At 43.8% G+C, this 26,826-nt stretch overlaps 1 protein-coding gene across 2 annotated transcripts; it reads right to left on the bottom strand.

Annotated features, from left to right (window-relative positions):
• Positions 1-716: 716 nt before the first annotated feature.
• On the bottom strand, positions 717-26,051 carry ttbk2a (tau tubulin kinase 2a). 2 transcript variants are annotated; one of them, XM_061062789.1, is made up of 16 exons: positions 25,853-26,051; positions 17,710-17,880; positions 16,195-16,342; positions 13,962-14,035; positions 12,309-12,449; positions 11,903-12,007; positions 10,750-10,815; positions 10,553-10,645; positions 10,295-10,420; positions 9,912-10,069; positions 9,598-9,805; positions 9,293-9,513; positions 8,659-9,211; positions 7,493-7,831; positions 5,714-6,687; positions 717-5,450 (listed from the first exon to the last, which is right to left on the bottom strand). In XM_061062789.1, the coding sequence occupies exons 2-16, from the start codon at positions 17,776-17,778 to the stop codon at positions 5,003-5,005; spliced, it is 3,723 nt and encodes a 1,240-aa protein (XP_060918772.1). In that variant the 5' UTR covers positions 17,779-17,880; positions 25,853-26,051; the 3' UTR covers positions 717-5,002. The 2 variants fall into 2 exon arrangements, with proteins under 2 accessions (XP_060918772.1, XP_060918773.1); XM_061062790.1 differs by lacking the exon at positions 7,493-7,831 and having other exon boundaries at positions 25,853-26,049.
• Between the last annotated feature and the right edge of the window lie 775 nt (positions 26,052-26,826).

Here is a 26,826-nt window from a genome sequence, read left to right as displayed (position 1 = left end):
GTCTGTGCTTTACAGTTACTGCGTTAAACTTGAGTGTTTCTAATCGATGTATGTCATGGAAGCGCTTATTAAGCTGTAAATCAAAAAATCACCTACAAGCTCCGTGTGTTTCCTTAAAGCTCTTGTGACGAGGTTTTTGCTATTTATGAACTTAATATTTACAGTCTACGGTTGTGCCTCTTTCAGGGGTCTTTCACGATATTATGGGGGTGTTATAGGCAGGTATCGTCTCCAGGGCCCTTCTCACATATTTTATCAATGTGGGCAATTTTTGCATAAGAGTTCTGTTAACTCTGTCCTCTTTTCTCTGTGGAAAGATTTACTAATGCTTAAAGTTTACTTTAATGCATGTTACTGATGTTGCCAGGTTGTTATCAAACAGGGCGATTAGTTTTTAGGTCAGAGAACATTACTAAAGCATGTTGTACAAGCGATAGGAAGCTCTGCTTTGTCTACAAAGCAGAAAGACCAGTTACAATAATCTATAATATTCCCACTGTTTTCTGGTAAATTGTCTAATATAGAGTTGAATTTGATTTTTCCCCCCAGATATTTAATTCCACTTTTGCTCAACCAGTTATGCATCCTGACAAATTGGTTATCTAAATAAAGATTTTGGAAAAAACCTTTGAATTAATAAGAACCTTGACAATACCTTATAAACTTTAAAAAAAAAATTTTTTAAGAACAAATAAAAACTGAAACGTTTCACAATATTCTGTCTGCATGCGGAATGAGTATTTTATTTATAACCAGTTTATAAAAATAAAATACAAAATAATTTTAAACAAAACAGAAAAAAAATAACACTGTACAAGGCATTGATATGATACAAATGATAGAATTAACATAAATAATTACAGTTATATACAATGCAAAACTCCCACTTGTTACATTCTTTCCTTGAGACTGTACAGTTACATTTTTAAAACTGTGACATACGTTACAACACAAAATATCGACCATTAAAAAATCCCAACAAGTGAACTCAAATAACGGATGGGCAGAAAAAGCAAATGTTATAATAAATAATTTCTGTCAAGTATTTATAAGTAAGGAACGAGTTATTGGATGACGTGACATGAGGAGTGTACCAATGTACACTTAAAAGTTTTCACTAGTTTTCATCTCAACCTTCAAAATAAAACAGCTGGATTTGTTCAGTTGGCCTATGAGTATCTATATCCGCAAATACTATCAAGCTACAATAAATATCTCTATAAGGAGGCCACTTAAAAACGTAACTAAGAAAATCTCCTCTGGAAGGTATCACTAGTACTACAACCACACACCACTTATGTGCAATATTAAAGGAAAAAACATGAGAAGAAATCTGATTATCTTTTAAAACCAGCAGCACTTTTTAGTGTTTCTTCATTCCATTCACTCACACTTGTTAGCATAGAATTTATGGTTTTACGATGATTATTTTTATTTAAATAATTACTTTGAGTATTTTACAGGTATATATTAGAAAAAGGCTGCACTACAGCGTACTGAAGTATCTGGTAATCTGAGAGTCTGATATAGAGCACTGAAAGAGGGAGAATGCTAAGGTTGATTGCTGGCAAAATGTAGGAAATGCACACGCCCCTGTGTGAGAGCATCGTACTAACAAACACACCTTGTATACTGCAAGATGGAATTCCCCACCAGTCCATCGATTAATGGCCCACAAATTCTCACAGAAAAACGTCTGACAGCAGTGATGTCTGAGGGGTATATTTGAGCCCGCTGAGATGCACGGTAGTATGTGCCTCAGCTCGGCCTAATGGGGGGAATGATCTCCAACACAGACAAGGCTCAGTCATCCCTCGCTACGCACAGAGGGGCAGAGAAGAGACATTAAGGCGGCTGACTGACTGAACGCTGTCTGCCTTCAGGATGAGTCATCATAGCTGCTCCAAGAAGCTAGCGTAGGTATCTGCAAGACTCAAACAAACACAACAGATTTTATATTTACAGAACAATGTGGCCATTCAACTTCTGTACACTTCCATATTTGTTATATCGCAAGTTAAACCACATACTGCAAAATCTATCAAAATATTTGGCAATGGGATTTTTTTTGTTGTGTCTCATACAGACTCTGAGTGCCATTGAATTCTCAACTCGTGTTTTTTTGCACACCATACAAGTGCTCGAAAACGCAGCAAACTCTGCCCTCCATTTTTAGTATCTCTTGTAGTTTCTTTTGTGCATCTTCTCAGCTACTTGCACCCCAACCCAAAAACATACTCTCATGTCCCAGCAGCACAATTGTCCCCAGCCAGTGCAGAAACTAGTCACACACATATTACCACAAGTCATCCAGCAGGGAATGAAGTCACAGCTGGGTCAAAAATCTTCACAAGGTAAATACTGCGCGATGGAAGCGTTGTGCAGCTTTCACTAAGTCTTTGTTTTTTCTGTGTTGAGCATGCAAGAGAGTAGCCTTGGGAGGAAGCTGGAGTTATTTTACAGTATCTTACAAGCAGAGGAGAAGTGAGAGGGGGGTGTCCATTTCAGTGAGGAATCCTTACTTAATGAAACACAAACAATACTCGGATTCCTTTGCTTTGTGAACAAACATACGGTGTGTCATTATATAAAAACATTCTCCATTGGAGGAGGAACAAAAAACAAGGAAACATTCTTGCACATGGAACATCATTTGGTGTGAGATCTATATTTACATATGGCCTCCTTCGACCGAACATTTGACAAAATGTTGTTTGAGGTCTGAAATTCACATTTTATGTTTTAACACTGACCTGATATGCTAACTGTGTATGTACTGTATGTATACACAGGGCAGTTAAAGTACCAGAGTGTAGGATTTAGTGTTGAATATTTAGATTACAACTGATAACAAAGATTCAGAAAACCCTACAGCAGATGAAGAATTACCCAAAAGTTACAAAGGCCTGCTCTAAAGCAAACATTTTGGATTGCTTATTCTGGGCGAGCATAGAAACCAGGTGTTGCAGTTGGAATCTTGTCTGTTAAAATCGGAGTTAGTTTACTTTAAAATGCTTACAACCGGTTACTTAATTAGTGTTTTAAGTCGCATGCCCGTCAGTTTTAACCATGGCATTAATTAAACCTCATGAAAGAGTTTAATCAGTTAGGGAGCTAAAATTAGCGGCCGCTTAGCTAGCAGCCCCTTTAGCTCGCTGAAGAGCAGCAGAATAGTTGTGATTTTTAAAGCTTGTTTAGTAGAAGAGGTGGTCTTTTCAGATTTTAAAACTTTCAAACAATGACCAGAGAGCGTACAAAACCTAGTGTGTACAAAAAAACAAGCTAGCTGCAGCTCTGCTCAACTTCCTGTCTCTTGTAACTGATGAAGAGCACCAGAGAAACGCTTATTTTTAACACGAAGCTACATAATTCCATGATTTTTACTAGTTTTAATCACCAGTTCAGTTAGTTTTTTAGAGGAGAAGTTAACAGATAATTAATTAAAAACTTGTCAATGATGGTTAAGAGCCATTTTTTTCCATGCTGCTGCTCCTGCATTGCTCTGTGTGCGATGACACGGCTAAAAATAAAGATCCATCAAAATCCCACACGCTGGTCCTCTGAAGTCAGGTTTCCCTTGAAATCACGCCTTTTTATTCATTCCAAATATTAGCTACTGTCCTCAGGTAAACACTTGCTCAGAATGTATTTGATTTACAAATGTTTGAGTTGCTACCTTTTTATTTTTACATAAAAGACTATCAGTTCAAAGTGTTCTCTTACAACGGCTGGCACAAGTCCTGTTTTTGCTCCTACGACGATTAAAACAAACCAAAGTGAATCCTCAAGCTGCCCAAAGTGCCAAGGCACATGCTGAGACAAACATCTGTGTCTGAACATTACTCTTCAGTAATGCACCTTGTGTTGTTTACGCTTACTACTGCTACTATTACAACTACCACTTCACAATCCTAACATCGTTCAGTGTGACATTTTTTTTATCCCCTCTTAGCAACACAGTAGGCACAAAAAGGTGTGTGTCCTCACGCACTTTACATGATTGATTGTACAAAAGGTTCACTTTGGGGTGTTCCCTCTGATTAAACATTTTTAACGAATGTGAGTGACACAAAACCATACATCCACTATCACACAGAGGGGGGGGTCTTAAGCATCTCTAAAAGCATCAAAATAAATATCTCAATAAATACAACTGTTCACAAATTCCAGCTTTATGCGTTCACATAAAGTTAATCTTATACCCTGCCTGCTGTCTCCAAATACAGAGGAGAAATCAGAGTCAACCCCAGGCCCATATTTAGTTCAGTTGTGTTCAACTATACTGAAACTCCATCAGTATAATCCAAGTGCATTAATAATGGGGATTAATAAATTACCTTATGTTGTGCTGCAAGATGTAGGACCATTAATAAACTGGAAACTCATTTATTTATGTGCCCACAAGCTCATCTCACCACTGATTATTATATAGTGTTATAGCACTGCTCTATTATGGGAAAAGAATGTCTTATTTTGTAGTTATGTAATTCATGTTATCTTTAAATCTACAAAATGAGGATCCTAATAAGTCGTTATCGCTATCGCTTATCTGATAAGTGGTGAAAAAAAAGGGGGGCACTCCAATGATTTTGATATTTCTAACAGAAAGCTTCATTATGAACTAGAGGTGTGGTGATCCAAAGAAAATGTAGAAACCAGGATTTCTACAGCTTAACGGTCTAAAAGTCAGGATATTTCAGCTTCTGCCTCATACCTTTTGACTACTCTTTGTTAAATCTGGCTCTTAAAATCCCCAAAATGTAATGGAGGTGCAATACTTAATAGCTGAAGTCCTCTTTTAAATTAGGGCACATTAATAAATAACAAACGGGCAGATAGACGGGGTGTGGGGAACTTGCGGGACAAGTGTAGGATCAGCAAAATAAGGGACAGATTTGTCTTATTGTACAGGAAGACTCAAGCTTTTATCCTGAATGCATTCTACTCTGTATTATTTGGAGTCTTCCCTTCCTCTGCTGTGGCAGCACAACCTGCAGGGCGACTATCTGCTCAACTTGCTGGAGCACTTGCTATCTCGGGTGCATCCCTTTCCTCTTGTCAGGTGGAAGGGGCTCGTGCGGGCCTGGCGGCTGCAGCATGTATCCTGGTGATGGGGGTAGAAGCGGCGGGGGGGCGGCGAGCCGGAGAAGCTGGGAGGTGAGCGGCTACGGCCGAGGCAACCCACCCCCACGCCGCCACGGTGCTCGTGGCGGGAGGGCGAGGAGCTGACGGAGCGCTGCAGGGAGGAGGAGCTGCGCGGGGATGCACTAGAGCTGCGGTGGTGATGCGGAGAGTTGGTCAGGCTGCAGATGCCCATCCTGGAGCCTCCATGCTGGGCAGAGGAGCGGTGGTGGAGCGGGGAGCCTCGGGAGCCGTGCATCAGCTGCGCAAGGCATGACAGGAGGTCTGAGTCACTGTTGCTGCCAGCTCGAATGCGGTAACGCCTGAGCCTGAGTGGATACAAAAAGCAAGGAAGTATATATAAATAACATCAAGGTCATATGAAGATTTTTGCTTACTTAGACGAGACAATCAGTATCCTTCTCCTGGGATAAGCCAGCAGGTTGTTAGCTTAGCACAGTGATTGGAAGCAAGGAGAAACAGCTAGCCTGGTCCGCTAAAAAATAAATGATACATATGCCAACACCTCTAAATTTGTTCACCTCTAAACATCGTTTTGTAGTCCAGAAAAAAATGCAAATCAGCCAGTTACCTGCCCTCCACTGTAGAGCGACATGGTGGTTTTCCAGGCGGAGGGCGCGGCATGAACTGTGCGGCCAGCTGCTCGGCAGAAGCGGCTGAATGTATGGGGCGAGGAATTCTGCTCTTGCGGGACAGAGGGCTGGACGAGGAGGAGAGGGAGGGAGCTTCGTCTCCCTGGCGGTCGGACCGAGAGCCCATGAGGGAGTCCTCTTCCTGAGAGCGGTCAGATGCGGAGGACAGAGGGTCCTTGGCAAGCGAGGCCACCATGGGGCCGCGCCTGTCAGAGAGCGAGGGTGAGGCAGTGGGAGAGGGGACGGGGCCCTGGTGATTGGCTTTCTTCTGCAGGAGTTTCTCCTTAGCTGACCGTGGAGGAGGGAGCTCCAGCAAACTGGACGGCTCCAGGACTGGGATGCGACTTTGCCTCCGGTTGGGGTCCTTACGGGGGGCAACCGGGGAGGAGGAGGTGAGGCCACTGGTCTGTTCAGGGGCCTGGTTCACTTCTCTGCTCTCCTCCTCTTCCGTTAACTGAGGCTCTGCGGCACAAGGAGGGAGGCCAAAATCATTGTCAGGGTCTTTCAGCTTGGGGAATGCCCCGTTACTCAAATCTCTTTGGCCGTTAACAGGAGGGGAGAGGTGGCCGTTGGCGAACACGGGGCTGCGAGGGGAGCGAGGCGAGCGTGGAGAGGAAGGCGAGCGCAGGGGCGAATGTGGCGAACGAGGGGAGCGCGGGGAAGACGCGCGGCTCGGCACGGGGCTGAGCGCTTTGGCGTGGCTGTTTCCATTGACTTGCGCCTCAGCGAGGGGTTCTGTGGGCGTCCCCGGGTGAGCGGGCACATTGTCCTGCGGGGAGCTGATGTCCGTCGTGCGCTCCTGGAAAGGCTGAGCCTCGGCCTCAGCTTCACCTCGCCTCTCCAACAGGAGGCACTGCGGGGCACTGTCCGATCCTGACTGGGAGGACAGGCCAGAGGGACGCTGAGCCGTCAACTAGAGGGGAGGGGGGAGGTGGAGACACGGGAGGGGAAAAAAAACACACACACAGCTGTTACTAGACAATAAACCCCACTAAAGATGGGAAAAAAATGCTAAAATTCAAAGGCCTGTTGCTGATAGACTACAACATGTCGAGTTGTGCTGTAGTTCTGTAGCAAGAGCCTGATGCACATGTGTGAAAAGAGAAGAATTTTATAATATGGGGTAATAAATGGTGATTAGTTTGGCAACAGCATGCAGTACCATAGCTACCATTATCAGACCGAAAACACACAAGTGCTATGGCAGTGTCAGTCAAGCTGTGAGTACTAAACCAGCAAGTAGGACAGGAAACGTTCACGCAACTTCGCAGGGGGCTTCAGCGAAGAAAGGGTGAGGAACAAATACAGCGAGAGAGAGAGGAAGAGAAAGATAGAGAGGACAAAGACGATCTGAAACAAAAGAGACCATGCAACCTGTGGTCATGAGTCGACATTCCAAACACACATGCCACAATCAGACAAACACACACCCCTATTCAGATCACAAGAACACATGTTCAGACACAAGGACACATCTGACCCATGCTCTGCCTGGCCTGCACAATGCCCCTCATGGTTTTCTGGAGAGAGCTGCCTGACGACAACAACACAAAAAGCAAGCCAACTGAACAAAGAAGCCAAAATAAACAACTTAAACCAAACAAAAGGAATGAACAAAAAAAACGTCCACAGCAGGGTGTGTTGCTACTGATGCATGAGGAAGTTAAATGGAGTTTTTTTTTTTTTTTTTTTCAAACGGGACGTGATGGTCTCATCACCTGCTGCAGCTGGGCGCGGGTGATGCGTATGACCGAGGGGAACTTGGTGTTGGCAGCACCAGCCGGGATGGCCGGCAGTTTTCGGCGGCCGGGCGAACGTGTGCCGGGGGCGGGGTTTGGCGGTAGTGGTAGGGAGGCGTGGCAGGAGGAGGAGGAGGAGGAGGGGCGCTCCCGCTGCGGCTGGTCGGCGGACTGGCTGCGCCTCATGCCGGGCAAGCGCAGGTGCAGCGGGTCCGACAACGTGGTGAGGAGAGTGTGAGGGCTGGGAGAGCGCAGAGGGACGGGGCCGGACGTCCGGACCGCGACCTCCTCAGGCAGGGACGGAGGAGAGGTGGGGAGCTAAGAGACGGGAGGGAGAGAAGTGGGAGGTGGAGAGAGGAGGGGTGGTGAGATTGTTGAGGGAGTGAGGAGATGAGAGGACGTATAGCGGAAGTATTGTGAGGTGGGTAAACTATGTTGACCTGCTCGGGGGAAAATGACGAGGAGGTAAAGCAAGGGGGTGATTACTGAGATTAGGAGGCTAGCTGAGGCTGAGGAAGAAAGGAAGAGGCGGGGAAGGTCGATTTTGGGAAGGCAGTGTACATTTTGAACTTGGAGGCAGATGGTCTGGTTGTAGGAGAGAGTGAGGGAACAGTTATTCCTCTTGTCTTGTTCAGCTATGCCAAAAGAAGCAAAGAATGCTGAGCTTGTAGGATCTTGGAATCCAGTTTTTAGGGGATTTTGAAAAAAGGAACAAAAGGTATTTCAAATAAGCAAACCAAAGTATATTTTGAAAATAATCAATCCAACTCGTGAAATGAATAAAACCAACCAAAATCATTGCAAATGTCTGCAAATAAGATTAAATTATACATAGCATAAATTGCAAATCAAAGTGAGGCTCTCCTCCCCCCCCCATGCTGTGATCTGATAAACAGCTCTGCAGTTGTGACACAAATATCTTTTTTTCTAACACAAGCAAAGAAGCGTGAAAACACAGAGCAGTAACATTTAGACTGAAACTACAACAAGATGCAGCTGGTGAAACTCTGACTGTTGTATGACATTAGCATTGAGGTTCAATAGCTAGAATGCTGTGCAGCTTTTTAACTCTGTAAAAATGCTGACTACAGTCAGTATCATGTTATGTCATGTTGAAAGACAACCTTCAAAATGAAAGGCCTTACCTGAGTGATAACGCCCTCAGCCAGAGCTTCAGCTGGGCTGGTGGGAGTAATGGGGGGAAGAGCCCCCGCAGGGCCCACACTGAGCTCCAACTTGTCCCCTTGAGCACTTCCCTTGGAGGAAGCCATGCTTTCTTGTTTAGCATAACCACAGCAAGGGCTTGGGCTGCCCTTAACCCATCCAGGAGATTGTTCCCCTGGCTGGAGCACCTCCGGCTCGTCATCCTCCTCCGAGGGGCTGGAGGTAACTTTGCCCCCTGGGGAGCCGCTGGGCCGCTCCACCATCACCCACTCCTTTGAGTCAAAGTCCTGCCTCCCAGAGCTCAGATTGAGGGCCACAAAGCCCCCGCTGCTCACTGCCCCCTCTCCATGCTCCTGAGATCCACAGGATGCCGGCTTAGGTGAACCGCCACCAGACCGAAACTCCTCATCGTAGTGCCAGACGCGATCAGGGCGCTCCCCGACAGGTGCGGCCTGACCCTGAGTTACTGGGATGATCGCAGCCCCATCTGCTTCTTTCTCCTGTTGCTGGGGGCCGAGCTGCTGCTTTGTTGGGCTGAAGGGACATAAGACAGACGATCACATCTCCTCTTTCCAAAGAAACATTCATGAATTGAAGTATTCGCTTTAGACATACCAGGGCTCCATGTAGCGCTCTGGACTGGGCTTAGACTCTAGGCCCAGCCTCTTCTCCAGCTCAAAACTGTGAATGTTGCGAAGCTTCCTCAGCAGAGAGCCATCGCGGTCTGCAGCCCCCACCTCAGAGTGTTTGACTGGGGAACCCAGGCTTGGCCCAGCATAGGGGCTCTGGTGTCCTTGGTTACCCTGATTGTTGCTGTGTTCCTCCTCCGTTCCCGCCTGAGGAAACCCGTCATTTTTGTTATCCCTCTAAAAATAAATCGGACTGGATTTCAAACAAGCCATCAATAGTCAACGGCTTACCTTCCACACTGCAGTCCTGATGCGGTTTCTATTGCGGTCAAGCTCCTCCCAGACGTCAGCCTCTTGGGTGCGGTGTGGATGAAGGGGAGAGCCTAGTAGTCGTTCTGGTGCCGGGTTGTTCTCCCCATCGCTGAGCTGCTCGTCCTGCAGAACCTCTTCTGTGTTTTCTCTCATGAGGTCGCCAGGGATCAGGGAGGCATTGGCCATACTGGACGCAACGAAAAGGAACAAAAAAATTACTTCATTTCGAAGTCTTTAAGGATAAATATAAAGTTTTTTTTTTTTTTTCTTTTTTTAATGAAACTAAAATGTACCCCATGTGTGCCGGAGTGAGGCGGGTGTGATGTTGCGGTGTTGTGGCAGAAGCACTGATTGTTAAAGTGCCATCTGTGCCAGTCCGCTCCCAATCATAAGGGTCATTCTCCACCACATTGTAGGTTTTCATGCTGTTGTCGAACACGGACATCAGCAGCTGCATGAACATAAAAAAAATACATAATTTAACTTTTTATTTAGAGATGCTAGAGGAAGTGGAATTTCTTCAGACAAAAGACTGAGAGACACATGAGAGACGCTCCTCCTGCATACCTACATCTGGTCTTGATTAGAAGAAATAGCAACCTTGATTAAAATGTCCACATTAATGCAGTCAGAGAACTTAAACCTTTACTAAACCAAAATGAGACCCCTGTGTCACCTGGTAGTCAGGCTTCGTGAAGTAGTCTAGGGTGGAGATGTGTTCCAAGAAGACCCCGAACTCTGCCGGCAAGTGTTTGAGCATCAGACGATGGTCGTACGTGTCCTTCAGTTTGCCCACGTGTTCCTTAGGAATGAACAAACACACACACACACACACACACACACACACGCCTGTCACATCTCATTCCTCACAGCCACCAGGAGAGGGCTGTATAAGCTTCACCAGAGTATAAATAAGTATTCCGGTTCTCCTTACTTTGTCCTTGATCTTCCTCCACGGCAGCTGACCGACCAGAAACTCCACGAGCATGTAGAAGAGAGACCAGAGGTCATCGTGTCGACCCATCTCCTGCAGAGTCACACCAAGGTTTGGTTTTTTTTTTTAATTTTTTTTTAGTCTAAATCAGTTCATGTTCAAAAAAGGAAGAAGGCACACAGCAGATAGATACTGACCTTATTCTTGTGTGCATTGACAGATGCATAGCGGACTGTTCCCCTGAACCCTGCCACAGGACGGGGCTGAGACAGAAAAACAGCCAGTTATATAAACATTTAATTACATATATTAGTAAAAAAAAAAATAACAAAAGAATATCCTTTCCCAATGACATTATTGGCAAAAATTCATTTTGGCACATTATGAAATCACATTCAATTGAATAATTAATGTTTTTTTGGCAGCTCAACAAGCCTCACATTTCTGACATTGTACAGCCGGGACGCCATTCTTTTCTTGTTTGCCTTTTTAGATATCAAGAAGCTGCAGAGCAACGTGTGCTTTCATATTAAGGGGTGCTTCTCATCAGCCAATACATTTAAGGTCAATATTTTTAGCTCTGTTATTATCAACAGCCTTCATCTTAGAGAAATGTCTGACCATGTTAACCAGCTTGGAGAAGCAGAGAACCAATGCACCAACTACCAAGGTGCATGGAGGGTGAAAGGCTTGAGGAGGTCAAATAAAACCACAACAACACTTAGTAGTATGAAGAGCAATCAATAAAGTTGATCAAATGGACCTTCACACTAGTGTTGTTGTACTTTACATCTGTCTTGGTCTCTCTTGTCTTGATGATGAGTCACCACTGACTGGCTATTTTTCCAAGTCATTTCTGTGATAAGAAGGAAAATCGCTTTTCTAAAGAAACTTATAACTTTAATTCAATTACAGTTCGATTTTTTTCCCCACCTGTTACGACCATAATCTTCCCGCTGTTACAGTCTAGATGAGAGACACGCGCCCTGTCGGACTAGATGATGATTTTTCATTGATATTTATGGTCTTGGTCTTGACTCAGTCTCATTCCCTAAACGCCTTGGTCTTGTCTTGGTCTCGGTTAGTGTGGTCTTGACTACAACACTTCTTCACACTAGAAGTGTTGCTGCGGCTCTCTGACCTCTTTGCAAGCTGACCATGTTTGCCAGCTTGCAAAAAGGAAAATTATTTGGTTCTGGGTCCAAACAGTAAAGCTGTCGGTCATCATCCCCAGTTTAAAGAGGCTAAAAAAGATCCCAGTGAATGAAATGTGACCTTTGTTAGTATAAACACATTAAAAGGTGGAGCTCTGAGCTCAGTTACTCTCAGTAAAAGAAGGGGAACACTCACAGGTCGGACCTCCTGGCATGAGTTGGTGAACTGGCGAGCTAAACCGAAGTCCAGCATGTAGCAGGTTCGACATGTACTTGGGAAGCGGCCCATAGCGAAGTTTGACTAACAGGAAACAAGGGACAGTGATTAACAGCATGATCAAAATGATTTACGTAGGACTTTGTGAAAATAAAATGTCGTTTTTTTTACTTTTTGAACAGTGAGTCAAAAAATAAAACATCAGGGGCAATATAATCAGCAAATAAAAAAAGTGCGTGGGTCACAAAAACTACCTGGACATCGACAGTAAAAATAAACATGTGTTTAAAAAAAATAAAGAAGGAACATGAGTGCTAGGTGAAAATAGCCGAGCAGAAAAAAAAAAGAAAAAGGCTTCTTCTGCCTCCCGCTCGCTGTGACTAACCGGTTTGATGTCGCGATGCAGGAAGCCCACAGAGTGGATGCTCTCTATGGCCTCCAGGATCTGGCGCCCGAGACGCAGGGTGGTGCTGATGCTGAAGGTTCCCCGGGTCATACTCCTCCGCAGGTCAGCCAGGTTTCGACCCTAAAAAAAAAAAATTAAAAAAAAGGTATTACACGTACAATCAGCTTCCAAGAGAAAAAACAGAACTACAGCGTGACAAATTCCTGTCTGCAAGCTCGACGCAGGACCCTCAGACTGCTACCCAAACATGTCATGAAGGCAATAAAAAAAATGTTGAATGTTCATTTGTTAATTGACAGAAATGTTTGACAGTGATGATAGTCAAATGTGTTGAGCGGACAAACACAAGACCGCAGTAGGAAAAACTAAATTCAGCTGCATGAGCATCTATAATTCAACACATTGTGCGGTCTGGTTTCAGATAAATACACACAAATGGGACATTCCTGTGGGTTTGGTTGTTGTAACAAAACCAGACCACTTCAAAAAAGCACTCAGACCTCATCTGTCATCAACGTCTCAGAAATGACTTTGAGTATTTGTGATCTTGGCTTTGACATAACAACATAGGATGTGTGCTGAATACAGGACATGAGGCTCATTTGATGCGTCTGCGGATCACTGCAGGCTAACAAAGGACATGAGAACTCTGCAGTAGCGTTGCCTGGATCCCTTCATGGAGGGTATTGTTGCTGTGAGCCAGGTTGACAGTCTGTAACTTATTCATATTGCTGTAATGTTGCAGTTTTTTTTTTTTAAATGCATATGGCTCAGTGTCTTTTTCCTTTATTGGACTGGACAGCTGATGACAGACAGGAAACGTTGGAGGGGGAGAGAGTGGGGGATGACATGCAGCAAAGGGCAGAGGTCATATTGAAACCCAAGGACGCTGCGATGAGGACTATAGCCTCCTTACATGGGGAGCGCAACGTTAGCGCTAGTCTATCGGCACCCTGACTAACGGGACTTGAATGAAAACTGTACAAGGTGTTGAGCTGTTGACGGTTCAACGACAAAACAAGTACAGAGAAATGACCCAAGATGGTTTGACCCTGGACTGAATGTTTGTAACATTTGGCTGAACATTTAAAACTGTAGACTAAGATTAATTTTTTTGAAGCAGAATGGAAAATTAAGAAATAAGAAAATATAAGCCACCAGACACGAGATCTAATTCTACTACAGGTTATTCTGAAGCAGTGTTACTGTTGACTGTATAGAGATAAGCAATGGTGAGAATAAGTCGTTCTTACTATCGCTTATAATAAGTCAAAGGTTCATTCTTTAATGTTTCAGAATCAGACTTTAATTTCATGATTCATTTGCTGATAAATAATAAGCCATTAATTATGTCTGATAACTGTAAGCAAAGTCACCAACAGTTTTCAGAGCACTAAGAAACATTGTCATTGCTTATTTTGTAAGAGTTCAAATATTATAAAACAGAAAAACACAAAATCTTTAAAGAAGACTGAACCAGAAAACTGATTAGTTCTGAAACTGTTTCGTTATTGCGTGTTTTTCGATTCGATTTGCACAAATTTGAAGTGTCACACTTGGCAGAAAATGATGTAAATAAGTATACGGCATGTGTGTGTGTGTGTGTAAGAGGCATCGAGTCCTCTGACCAACCTGAAGCTCCATCACCACGTAGTTAAATCGGTCGTTGCGGCCACATCCTACGAAGCGGCACACGTGGTCTTTACCTAAGAACACGAGGAGGACAAGAGGGTCTCTGGTTACTTTCTGACTGGAGGCTGAGTTTGATCAAAAGTCACCTGATCTCATCTGCATCATCTGATCAGAAGATGAGGCATGATGTGTGACTGAGTGTTCATTTTGTTTAGGAAAAATATGGCAAAGACAAAACGTTGACAAGCTAAAAATAGATCTTTGATAATAAAAACTCAGACAACAGATGTTTTTGTTTTTGTTAATGAGACTGAAATGTTAGTGGTGGTCTGTTGGACATTCAAAATCCATGATATGTTCACCCTGCTGTGCGTCTAATCTGTACTTCAAAATACAGGCAGGAGAGAGGAGAGGTGTGTGTGCGCTGCCTGACAGAGCGCCGGAGGAGAACATGTGTGTGTGTGTGTGTGTGTGTGTGTGTGTGTGTGTGTGTGTGTGTGTGTGTGGATTTGTTTCTTTTTAAGATTTCTTTTTATGCCTTTATTGGAGAGACAGGATAGAGTCAGAAATCAGGGAGAGAGAGAGAGAGTGTGTTGGGAGTGACATGCAGGAAAGGAGCCAGCGTTTGGATTCAAACCGCTTTCAAGGACTTTACCCTCTGTACATGGGTCGCACGCACTATCCGCTAGGCTGCTGCCACCCTCTTGCTAACTGATTTATTTCACAAGAGGGCAGCTGTTTGCAAAACGTAATGACTAAAATGTAATGACATTTCAAAGACTAAATCTGGACCAAAATGTTTCTGAGTGGTTGATGACTTAAACTAGACTCAAACTATAAAGCATAAAAAATGACTCAAATGTGACCTAAACTAATATGCATATCATCTAAAGACTAAAACTATTTAAAAAAAAAAAAAAGCTGCCATTATAAAAACTGGAGTAAATAATGATGAGCTTAACGTCCATAGTTCTTGATCTTCACACTCCTGCCACGACCAGCTTTCTTGTATGACTCCCCTTCTGATTTTTTAGGACGTGAAGCACACAACAACTGGTTCACACATGTGCTTGAATGCCTTGAGTGTGTGTGTGTGTGTGTGTGTGTGTGTGTGTGTGTGTGTGTCTGGGAGATCTGGTCTCGAAGGACGTTGCTGCAGAGGCAGCTCGACTGCAGCCACACCCCGTTCCCACCAGCACACACAGAGAATGCTAACTATTTCTTACCAAACCACCATGTTCCAAACACAGCTTTTTTAAAAAGCACAGTGCCTACTTTCCCCCACATGCTTTCACAATAACTCAACTAATTAGACGTCAAAGGAGCACATTATCAGCTCCACATGAAGCATTAGTCCTGTCCTAAGGCTGTGGGTTGGATGTTGACTCTTCCTCACAGCCGGGCTGGTCAGCGATGCTTTTGGTGTGTTTGAGTCCAGCTTGTTCTTAAGTTACATTACTGGTTCCCTGAGGAAGGAACAAACACATGATGCCCCAGGTCGCAGCCATTAGAGAGCAAACACGATCCCAGCCTATTGATTTTCCTCTCAGATGGAAGGTAGGGGGGGGGGGGGTGGGCGTGACATGGGTAGTGGTTTAAGGGAAGGAAGGAAGAGGGGCGGGAAAAGATTTGTTTTAAGAAAAGACAGAAAGGAGTCAAACTTTACGACCGCTCTGTAGGAGCTTTCTTGTACCTCCGCTGTGAGACACTGGCGGGGAGCGTCCTGACACACAAACACGCCCTTCCTCTCAAACTGACGGGACGTCACTGTCAGATGATGCTTGTTTACCACGATTAGAAGCGAGATGTTAGACACCAGGATGATCAATCTGCTTGTCGTGCCTGAATGAACGTCTGTGTGTTTCTCATTACAGATGAAAGCAAACTGAGCTGAACCCTGGGCCTAACTGTGTTTCCATACGAGTCAGGTGATCCACATCTGGTCTCAGAGGGAGACATTATTACATCTGCTATCAATGGACAAAAACCATCCCTGCAGGTTCCACATTTTCTTGATTTGCCAGTTCTTCACATTTCTTTGTTTCAATCCGGGACTAAACACATCAGTTTTCTCAACAATGGTTTTTTTCCTGCCACCAACAGGAATCCTCTTTTACCGTCTTTTTTTTTTTTGGGGGGGGGGGGGGGGACTCGATAGGTCAAAGTGTCAACGGAGGATCAATCAACCAGTCCTGCAAATGTAACCGAATCCAGCGGACCCATTTGGACTCACCCTGGAGCTTCTTGAGCACCGCCACCTCCATCTTGAGCACCTGCTTGGGCTGCTGGGCCGACTCCACCTTCAGCGCCACGCTGACCCGCGTCAGCAGGTCCACCGCTTCGTAGATCTCGCCAAACCCGCCGCCCCCGATCTTCTTGACCTGGCGTGGGGGGGGGGGGTGGGGGGGGTGGGGGGGGAAGGGTGGATGAATAATGGATGAAAAAGTCATGAGAAGAAAAAATATTTACAAAGATCTCGCTATTTATTCTACTGATACATCTGACAGATGTTGACATCCCTTAAAGGAAGAATATGCAATCTTTTTGATCCAGCAGATGTCGCCCCTTGAGCACCAGCATGAAACCAAAACAACTCGGGCTGCATTGTTGTGTTAGCATGCTAATGCTAGCGCTCTTTATTTTGCTCGTATCTTCACACTGCATGTAAATTTACCCGAAATGAGCGTGATGTAGAAACGCTCAGTTAAGCAGTGAGTACAGTATGTTACTCTTCTTTTCTCTAGTCCCTCAAATAAACAACTTTTGTACGCGAGGGGAGGAGTCAGCCTGACGTCCCGGCGATGTAAACACACTATAGATACGGCTCGGAAAGCATCCCGGACAGCGGGACTCGGGTGACACACTCATTGTAGACAGTCATGACTCACAAAGTTATTTTCAGAGGATAAACTTGATTTCTGCTACATTTAAGTGAGAAAAGTTGCATATTGTTCCTTTAATGCAAACTGGACAATATGTAGTGCGATGAAACTTGATGAAACACACTGACTGGTTTTTATTACAAAATGCAGATCTGACTGGTTTTATTGCTTTTTTAATTTCAATCAGACTAACATACCAACATAGTTGCAGAAACACAATAAGAAGTTTGTTATCGATGTCACTTTGCTCTCTACTTCTTTTTTCCCCTCATTCACATCGCCCCAGGTGGTTGATACCATTTCAGTCTCAGCACTCCCAGAGCTTTACGTTCCCACGTGTCCTTCACTGTCCTCCACGCACACACACACACACACACACACACACATGCACCGCCTTGTGTCGCACTCTGAGCTAAAGTCGTAGGATTAGCCGCAGCACTGTTATGTAACTCTGCTCCTCGGGAAGACAGGAAGCGGTGCCAGGCTTGCCAGTGAGGAGTAACAGGCTCACATGGCAACCCCGACTGGCACAGCAGAGAGAGAGAGAGAGACATGGGGCCCCTCAGGGCAACGCTGCTGCTGCTGCTGCCGCCGCCTATAGAACACTGCACTGCCACGAATAGCTACACGGGCTATATTTAGATCTCACACACTGCAGCAGACCTACCTGGACACAGGGACCTGACCCCAAACTGTCCGAAGCACAGGTGAGATACATTTAAGAGAATAGCATAAAGATTCACAGGCTGGGGGGGGGGGGGGGGAGCATTGTTAGATGAACAAGGAGTTTGTTGTTTGTGGGGGATAGGCAGTGACAGAGCTGGAAACACACGCCGCCTATTGTGGCCAAATGACACGTCACTTACCACTTTCCATCGTTCCTTGACCAGGGAGAGCACGCTGAGGATGTCAGCTTGCTCCGCTCCTCCGCTCATCCCGTCTGTGGACCAGGGACGCTGTCCTCACTGCTTTCCCCCCCCCCCCTCGACCAGCAACCTCAGACTGGGCCGGGCATTTTCTAGTCTTGATAGAGAACCCTAGGGAACGCCAAAGAAACACAAACAATGCCAGAAGATGAGAGATTGTTCCGAGGCAATTTTTTTTTAGATTGGTAAACTTAAGAATCGTAAAACGTTTGTGTGCTGAACAACCAGGAATTCAAAACCAAAGGGCCTTTTCTTTAACCTGGTGGAGCTACATGTAAAAGTTCAAAAGTGGACCAACTGGAGACAAAGTTAAACCCCTGTCTTAGTGGCTGGAGCTCTCAGACACCCGACCACCGCCGCAGCTGCCGCACCTGCTGCCAGCAGCTGTTCATGTAGACAAACTCACCCCACCGACTCGCAGGCGCAGAAATCTCTGCGCCTTAAATTACAAAAAGAGTATCGTTTTTTTTATCTTCTGCCCATTTATCTTCTTCGGTGTGGTGACGGCCCCAGCAGCAGGACTAATGAGGACAGCACTCACACGCTCATCAGATATAATGAGGCTGTGTATTCTCCCTAATTCTGCATGAGGAACAGCTGAGGATTTTTGCATCATGACATCATACCTCATGGGGATGTCACTCATCACAGTACCAGACTTTTACACTTAGATAAGATACTATTAAAAACCAAACCTTATCAATGCCTCAGCAACAAAAATACAGTTCCTACGAATCCTATGCATCCATTTTTTTGTTGTTAACTACCAAACGATGCAGTCAAACTCCTGCACACTGTCACATTTTTTGCTACCAAAACGCTGCCAATTTAATTAAGACAATGCTCTTTCTTTAGACTGCGGCAGCTTTTGGGTTAAAAATGTGACTGAAGATTACAATTTTTTAAACGTTGGTACTTTTTGTGGATCATTAGAATAACAGTAATTGTATTGTATTAATTACATGCACGGAGGTACAGAGCAATGAGGTGCAGAAAGGCTCGCCTCGGGAGGAGCCTGATCCCTGCTGTTATAGAGGCCCTAAACAGAAGGCCTCGCTGAACAGGCCAGAGGGGGGACTCTTGACTGTTGTCTAACTCTGTTTGTGTTATACTCTCTGTTTTGTGTATGTATGTTCTTTGACTGGGAATTGTCTGCTTGGTCAGTAACGGTGCTGTGAAAAATAATTTCCCCATGTGGACAATAAAGTCTAAAGTTAAAGTTATGGTATTGAACAGGATCAAAATGTCAAAACCCTGACAACCCTAATAGAGCAACTTTTAGTATAAGTCAACTTAAAGCTCCTGTGAGATACTTTTGTTTTGTGTTGATTTTGCCATCTCCAGTGAACCAAGTGGTTCCTTTACTCCCTTTGTTTTAAACAACTATTAAATCCTGCTTTCTTTAAATAGTCCAACATGTCAGTCGTTGGGAATATTTGCTTTGGAAATGTAAAAACAAATGTCGGTTTCTTCAGCGTGCGGTTCATGAACACCTACCCGGTGGTAGTGGTTACTGGTGTTGGTGGTCGGGTTTGTTTTTGTTGGTTGTATAAAGGCATCAGTACTCATTTCAGGGCTGCTTCAATACAAGTTCAAAACTCCTCACAGGAGCTTTAACTTGACTTTCGTTCATTTTTTTACTGAAGCTTGTTAAATATTTTTGTAAGCTATAAACAAAACCAACATTTTGGTTGCCAGATTGTGAGAAATCCCTCTTTCTACACTTTCTTTTGGCAGGAACAAACACATTGGGATAAAACTATAAATGTGTGTGGGTGACACTTCCTAAGAAGCTAACAAGCCTGCAGTTGAACATATTTCTAATTTTTTGGTATCATTACATGTTTGAGATCCTCTGAAGGTTTTTCCAAAAAGGCGAATAAACTCACAAGTTACAAACATTACTGTACTGTTGGAGGGATTATTTTCCCGCCTGGTGATCCATAAATTGGTCTAACTGAGGACTTGTAACTGATTTATAAAACATTACTCAACCATCAATAATTAAATCAGAAGTTATAACCTACAAATCCTCCATAAATAAATGAAGCTCACGCCATGTAGCGCACGCTTCCTTAACATTAAAGCAGACTGTCCATGCAAAAAGGATCGAGTGGAGTTTCCTCTGGAAGAGCTGTGTATGTTCTCCTGTATTATACAACATCCTTGGGAGAGATAAGCATTCCTCAGGAGAGAACACGCTGGAAACTTCCGTTAGTCTGTCTTCAAACACTCGAAGCAAACCCAGCAAAAAAAAAAAAAAAAAAAAAAAACGACTTTCAATTTATCTTTCCGCACACGGCGCCCGGGCATCTATACGGTTATGCAATCAGCCTTCAGAACGCTATTTGGTTACAGGGCATGATCTGGACATCAAGGAGGCAATCAATCCCATCATGCACCAGGGGTGGGGTTGGGAGATGGAAGAGGGAAGCGTGGTCAGACTTGATAAAAGTAAAAATGACAAGCACGCTCGATCACACAGGGGACACGACGGGACGAAGTGTCAGGATTATAAATCTCTTCCTTAAACAGACAATTCAACTAATTAACTTTGAATTGTAATCTTTTTATATTTAGTCACTTTTCATTCTTTAACCTGCATTATGAAGTGAATTACTATGAGCACACACATTCCATATTTATTTTGATATATTATCTATATGATGTTAATGAAATGAATGTGGGATGTCAGAAATATCTTTAAATCTAATTGTTGTTGTTTTTTTAAGATTTATTTATTTATTTTTATTTTTTTGCCTTTATTGTAGAGATAGGACAGTGGATAGAGTCAGAAACCAGGGACAGAGAGACAGTGGGAAATGAGCCAAAGGTTGGAACCGAACCCGGGCTGTCAACCTAGAGGACCCATAGCCTCTGCACACGGGTCGCATGTCTTAACCACTCGGCCACCGGCGCCCCTCATCTAATAGTTTATTACTGTAGTAGTAATAAATCGTTTGTGTGACTGTACCAAATGTATGTTACAGGGACTGTTATGAACACAAATGCTACACAACTCTGTTCTTATGGTATTATAAAAAGTCATGCTTTTACTCAGAATGGGGCGGTAGTAGCTCAGTCTGTAGGGACTTGGGTTGGGAACCGGAGGGTCGCCGGTTCAAGTCCCGGTGCGGACCAAATATGGAAGTTGGTCTGGTAGCTGGAGAGGTGCCAGATCACTTCCTCAGCACTGCCGAGGTGCCCTTCGCACCAAACCCCCTCCCCACCACCAGCCCAGGAGCGCCCGCTGTGGGCAGTCTGACATCCCTCCATCATTGCATGTCCATGTCATCATTGCATCATGTTTGTGCATGTGTATATCTCAGCCTGTGTGTGTATTGCATGACTTACAGAGTGTAAAAACTGAAATTTCCCCTTGCGGGATCAATAAAGTAAATCTTAATCTTAGAATCTATGCATGTGATAGGTGATATATTGAATCTTCACCTCTGTATCTTGGCGTAAATCTTGCAAAATTCAAAATTCAAATAAAGCCCTTCCACTGAAACATTGTTTAACTTTAAGGTGGACTATGAGGCAGATAAAGTTGTAGGAACTTTTCAGATAAGACCTTAAGAACAGCACGCTTTGTAAAAACCTGATCAGCATTAAGAGTGTTTTACAGACACAAACATTTAGAATCTTATTGAACAAGCATGTCTGAAAAGTTATGAACAACACCGTTCTGTAGTCTACGGCCATGCAAGTCACCACTAAAGGCTGCTCAATGCTACATTAAGAACGTTAACCTGCCCAAAAGGTGAGTATCTAGAAGGTTGTGTTTACCACGGTCATAACTATTAACAGAGCGAACACCTGAGGCTGACGGGATTGTCATCGGTTTACAGGCGTTGGTTAAGAAAGCACAAAGTAAGAGGCAAATTACAATAACAAACTGATGATGACGGCCCAGGATGAAAAGTGAGAAGGTCAACGTTGTCATTAAGACATCTTCTTGGGATCATGAATATCTGGACAAAAAATTGGAACACTAAAGACAACCAAAAATTCTAAAAGCTGGACCAAATCTCTGCTGTATAGAAGCATCTCTTTGGCAGCAACTTTTGTCAATATCAGGCATGTGCGCCGCATCTGAGTGTTTGCAAATCTTTAGAGAACGAAGAAGTCAAGTGGAAGAACAGCAGTTGAGTTTGATGACAGCAGCACAGGTGTCTGGTGTGTCATCGCATCGTGTCTGGTGTGGTGTGTGTGTGTCGTATCATACTCTTAAAGACAGAATATGTGTTCAAAAACATGGAAGAAACATGCTGAACAAAACCACTGTATCCCTCTGTGGTGTGGGAACTTCACTCACTGTGACATTACCCATCTTATTGCTGTGTCACAACTTCAAGGTCACCCTGTCGTCATCCGTCTTAGGAAAGAAGTAATACTCTTTTTTGGTCACTTCTGAGTTGTAATGTATGAGACATCTTTTCTCACCATGTTAGTAATCTGTTCATCAAGTCTGTTCAAAGTGAATCAAGGAGGGAAACAAAAACTATGCTGGGAGAAAAAAAGAGGAAAAGATGGATGTTTGAGAGAGGCTGTCGTTACCCAGCTTAACCTTTACTTTTAGGGGTCAAGACTCTGTAGAAGTCTAACGTTTTATTCTCAAAACAACCAACGGAAGTCAGAATAGTCGAAGAAATACTCAGACACTACCATCCATTCAGCTTTTTGACTACATCTGACGAGCTTCCGCAGCTTCTCCAACACACACGCCCTCACATAATGCATAAGCGCACACACCTATGCACAAGCCAGGCTGCCTCCCGCTGTGACTAATCTCACACCTCAGAGAGAGGCTCTGCTCTTCCTCCTCCTCCTCCTCCTCCTCCTCCTCGATACAAACCACTCTCGATGAAAAAAAAAAACATCACCGCAGGAGGGGCTGCAGACCTTGGAGCGAAGAAATTATAACCAATCTATGACAAATCAGCTGCTGTCCCATCATGAATCATGCTTTTCTGACCCCTGCACCATGGTCTCCATAGCGACCATGGTGCAGACAGTGCCATTTTCATGTGCTGACTGCAGCTCGTGGTCGCCTCTGCCCTTTCGGTCTGCTGGAAGCTGCAAGTTTTGCAGCTAGCGTAAAGCAGCATGAGACGTCAAAGAGACGATTCCTCCTGCTCCAACATTTGAAGAAACATTCTGGAGCTGTTGGGCCTGAATATTACAAAAAGCCTTGACCATGTGCCAAATCTATGCATGCTTAATATCTAACAACTATTCATTCAAGTACTAAAAACATTAACTTCACATTAGGTTTAATATGTGTGCAACAGAGGTTGAGGCACTACCAATATTTTAAACTTTGATACAATACCAGTAAAAGTCAAACCACATACGACCACATTCCGACCAAACAGTTCTGGTAAGTTGTTGAAGAGGAACTATCAACTAGGAAGTTCCCTGAAAACTACACGACATGGGGGACTTTTTTCTGTCTGCCATGGTGATAGCTAATATTAACGTTAAAGGGACATAACATTGTTAGTAGAGGTGGGGGGGGGGGGGGGGGGGGGGAATGTATGTGTGTAAAAAACAAGATTCTTCTCTTCTGAGATTTTCAGAACTTCCAAAAATCGAAGATACTTTAACTCAGTAAAATGCCAAATAGAGCAGCAAGAAATTCAGCCAGTCTCACAGATGACTGGAGTAGAGAATGAAGTATGTACTAATTCAAAAATAGACTTTGAATCCATGGATCAATGAATCCAGAATTGTTTCGAATCGAAAATCGATTCTGAATCAAATCGTGACCCCAAGAATCAAAATCTAATCGAATCGTGACCCAAGAATCAAAATCTAATCAAATCGTGACCCAAGAATCAAAATCGAATCGAATCGTGACCCAAGAATCAAAATCTAATCAAATCGTGACCCAAGAATCAAAATCGAATCGAATCGTGACCCAAGAATCAAAATCTAATCAAATCGTGACCCAAGAATCGATGTTGAATGGAATAGTGAGACACCCAAAGATTCCCAGCCCTAGTTTCTAGATCAACATCACTTATGTGACACAACTGAAAATATGAAGGAGCATTCCAATTCCATTATTCCAGGACTTCATTGTCAGTTTTGTTTTAGGATTTTAATAGCTTTTAACGATTGTTATCAATCAATCAATCAATCAACTTTTATTTGTATAGCGTCAACTCATAACAAGTGTTATCTCGAGACACTTTACAAGAAGCAGGTAAAATACCTTACTCTTTGTCTGTTAACATTACAAAAGAGCAGGTAAAAAGACCTTACTCATTGTTATGTTACAAAGATCCGGCCTATCCATCATGAGCACTTTAGCAAAGCAGCAAAAGTTACAGAAAAAAACTGCCTTATTAAAAGGCAAGTTCTGGCAAGCCGTCAACCGACGATCTTGTTATTTACTGCTATTGGCTAGCGTTTACTGCAGGATTTAAAAAATGGCGGTTGGTGGCACTGGGTTGGCTCTTGTGTTCGACCAATCAAAGAACACTGATGTATGGACCAATCACTGAGCACTTACATCACTCAAAGTCCCTCTTGTGCTGGGAGAGACTACTCTGAAGCTGGAGCTAAAAAGGTTCCTCTAAACGGGGTTCTAGGAACTAAAATAGTTCATAGTTCCTGCGGTGTGGAATCAATAAAAGAGTTCCTAGAACTATGAAATAGTTCCTGTGGTCTTAAACTAAAACAGAAGATCTAGGCACCCTTAATTGGGTAATTTCTTGTTTTTCATTCACAAATTGGAAGCAAACTGCACTCTCATTTCAGTGCAGAACGTTGCCAACTAAAAATATGACTGAAGATCTGAAGTTTTTTTTTTTTTTAGAGCTTTGGTACTTTTCAGCACTACTGATCATTAAAATAACAGATTTGATTTAACATTTGGTATCAAACAGTGTCAAACTTTACTGCTACTTATCTTTAACAAATGTGCGTACAATAAAGTAGAATATATTTTATGATTATTACCTTCTTAATCTGATTCTGATTGAACAACACGTGGCTCAAGTGACAACAGCTCGACTAGAAAACAAACTTCTGGTGCATTTCTGTCTAATCTGAGTGTGACCTATCTTAGCAGGAAGTCACAGGGAGACTCGTAAGGCTGCTGCTGGGTGAGATTTGTGTTTTGTCAGCCAACGCTAGCGGGCAAGAAGGAGCCAGCCTGAGAAGACCCCTACACTCTGTAGTTTAGGATTGCTCAATTACTTCAGAAGGGCCAGGTTTGAATTCTGAAAAATGTGGTTTGCCAAGGGGGCAGAGATTCTGAATACATGTTCAATGTCTGATCTGTGATGTCATTCAATTAAATATTTAATTAATAATGTTTTGTTGCATTTAAAACTTTGAACTGTTTAAACAGCCTCGTGTAACCCCTTTAATTACTCACATTATCTTCTCTGGAAGCAGCTGCAGCATGGTGGCTATTGGAGTGGTATTGGATTTTAAAAAAGAATTATAATGACCTGTTTTTAATATGTTTTTGTTTTTTAAATTTGTGTGGTTAAAGGGTCTGAGGATTCTGCTCTTGTTCCTTCCAAATCCAAATTCTGATCCAAAGTGAATAAACTGGAAGAGTGTGTGTTCAATATCACAATCCCTAAGTAGCATGCTTTATAATAACTTCACACAATCAGTGACTAAACGAGTTATTTCTGCAAGATAGTCCACAGAAAAAGCTCTGTGGGTTATTTTTAATGACTGGAAGCAAGCTGCAGCAATGTCACAAACATGTTTCAAGCTCGCTGCCTTCTCATTCTATGTCTGCAGGGTGAAATCTGGTGTGCTCCCTGCAGTGGACTGGCTTGCTGGCTTTGCCGTGGAAAAGCTGTTGCATAGCGAGTTGGTTGCCACAGCAGATTTATTCAGGCGCGTCCACGCACACTGGCCGTCCACACAACCACAGGAGGCCACACAACCTCAACCTTGCCTGGCGTTAAAGGTGGCGATAATGTGAGCTCTGACAACAAGCTGGATTACAAAGTCAATGCATGGAGCAGCTGGCGGTGGGATGGAAAGGGAGCGAAGAGCAAAAGAGGGGAAAGGCACAGCGCGGCCCCCCCTCCGGATGCTGGATGCTTACCTCGGATCTTCGCTGCCAATCCTTGATCCAAAGCAGAGCCGGGTGTGGTTACAAAAAAAAATCCTCTACGTATATGGAGGCGGCGGGGACGACATTAAGCGGTATCCCATAGCGAGCGAGCTGTCCATAAGAGGAGGTGGAGGACGTCGTGTCTGCAGCTGGGAAGAAAAAAAATTCAACGAGCATGCGTGAAGTGGGGAGGAAAATATATGTCTGAATGTGATCGTCCCTTTTTCTCCTTCTGCCTGCCTGTCACCTCAGCATCTCTGTCGGTCGGTCGGTCGGTCGCTGCAGATCCGTGACGTGACGTGACGTGACGACTCTGTGATGATCGTCAGCCTTCCTGCGCGCGCGTCCACGATGCGATCACCCCTCGCAACAGCTCGGGGCCGCGCGACAAGGGGTCTTTAAAGCTCGCACACAGACAGTCGACGAATTTTTGTTTTTGGGCAGTGGGAACCTTTCTGCAACACGCGTGTAATGTGTGATTTGAATAGAAGATCTATAGTTTTTAGGATATGCTTAAATTCATGTAATCTCGGCGATGCTGGAGGGTTCAATCGAATTTGTTTGGAACGCGGCCACCGACAAGATGAACAGTTCTCGCACAGACCACTGGGGGGCGACATTCAGCCAATGATGGACTATGTGATGATGGCATAAACATTTATAAAGACAGCATTTTTTTCCTGTTTGCGAAGATTACACATTTCAATCCCCTGGTCAATAAAAAAATATAAAAAAATAAGCATAAATTACAGTGGCTCTGAAGGTCAATTGCACAAATATTTAATGAGCCTAGGTCTATATGTAAAAAAAATATGTGTATGTATAATAATAATTTATACTTTTTACAGAAACATAGGCCGAAATACACACACATGCACAAACAGGATCCTGTGGACATGCACTAATGGAGAGGTCTCAGAGTGAGGGGGCTGCCCATGGTGGGCGCTCCTGAGCTGGTGTGTGTG

Source organism: Labrus mixtus, chromosome 18 (genome assembly GCF_963584025.1).
Source record: "Labrus mixtus chromosome 18, fLabMix1.1, whole genome shotgun sequence".
NCBI lineage: Eukaryota > Metazoa > Chordata > Actinopteri > Labriformes > Labridae > Labrus > Labrus mixtus.
The sequence above is the reverse complement of the archived record's forward strand: the minus strand, read 5'-3'. Positions and strand labels throughout refer to the sequence as shown.

What these genes read in the sequence shown, in the direction of transcription:
- ttbk2a (XM_061062789.1), bottom strand. Translation starts at nt 17,778, where the DNA reads ATGAGCGGAGGAGCGGAGCAAGCTGACATCCTCAGCGTGCTCTCCCTG. An exon ending in GGTGCTCAAGAAGCTCCAGG is followed by an intron (nt 14,036 to 16,194) that starts GTGAGTCCAAAT and finishes TCGTGTTCTTAG; the next exon opens with GTAAAGACCACGTGTGCCGC. An exon ending in CCCGCGCCCAGCTGCAGCAG is followed by an intron (nt 6,688 to 7,492) that starts GTGATGAGACCA and finishes CCTCCCCTCTAG; the next exon opens with TTGACGGCTCAGCGTCCCTC.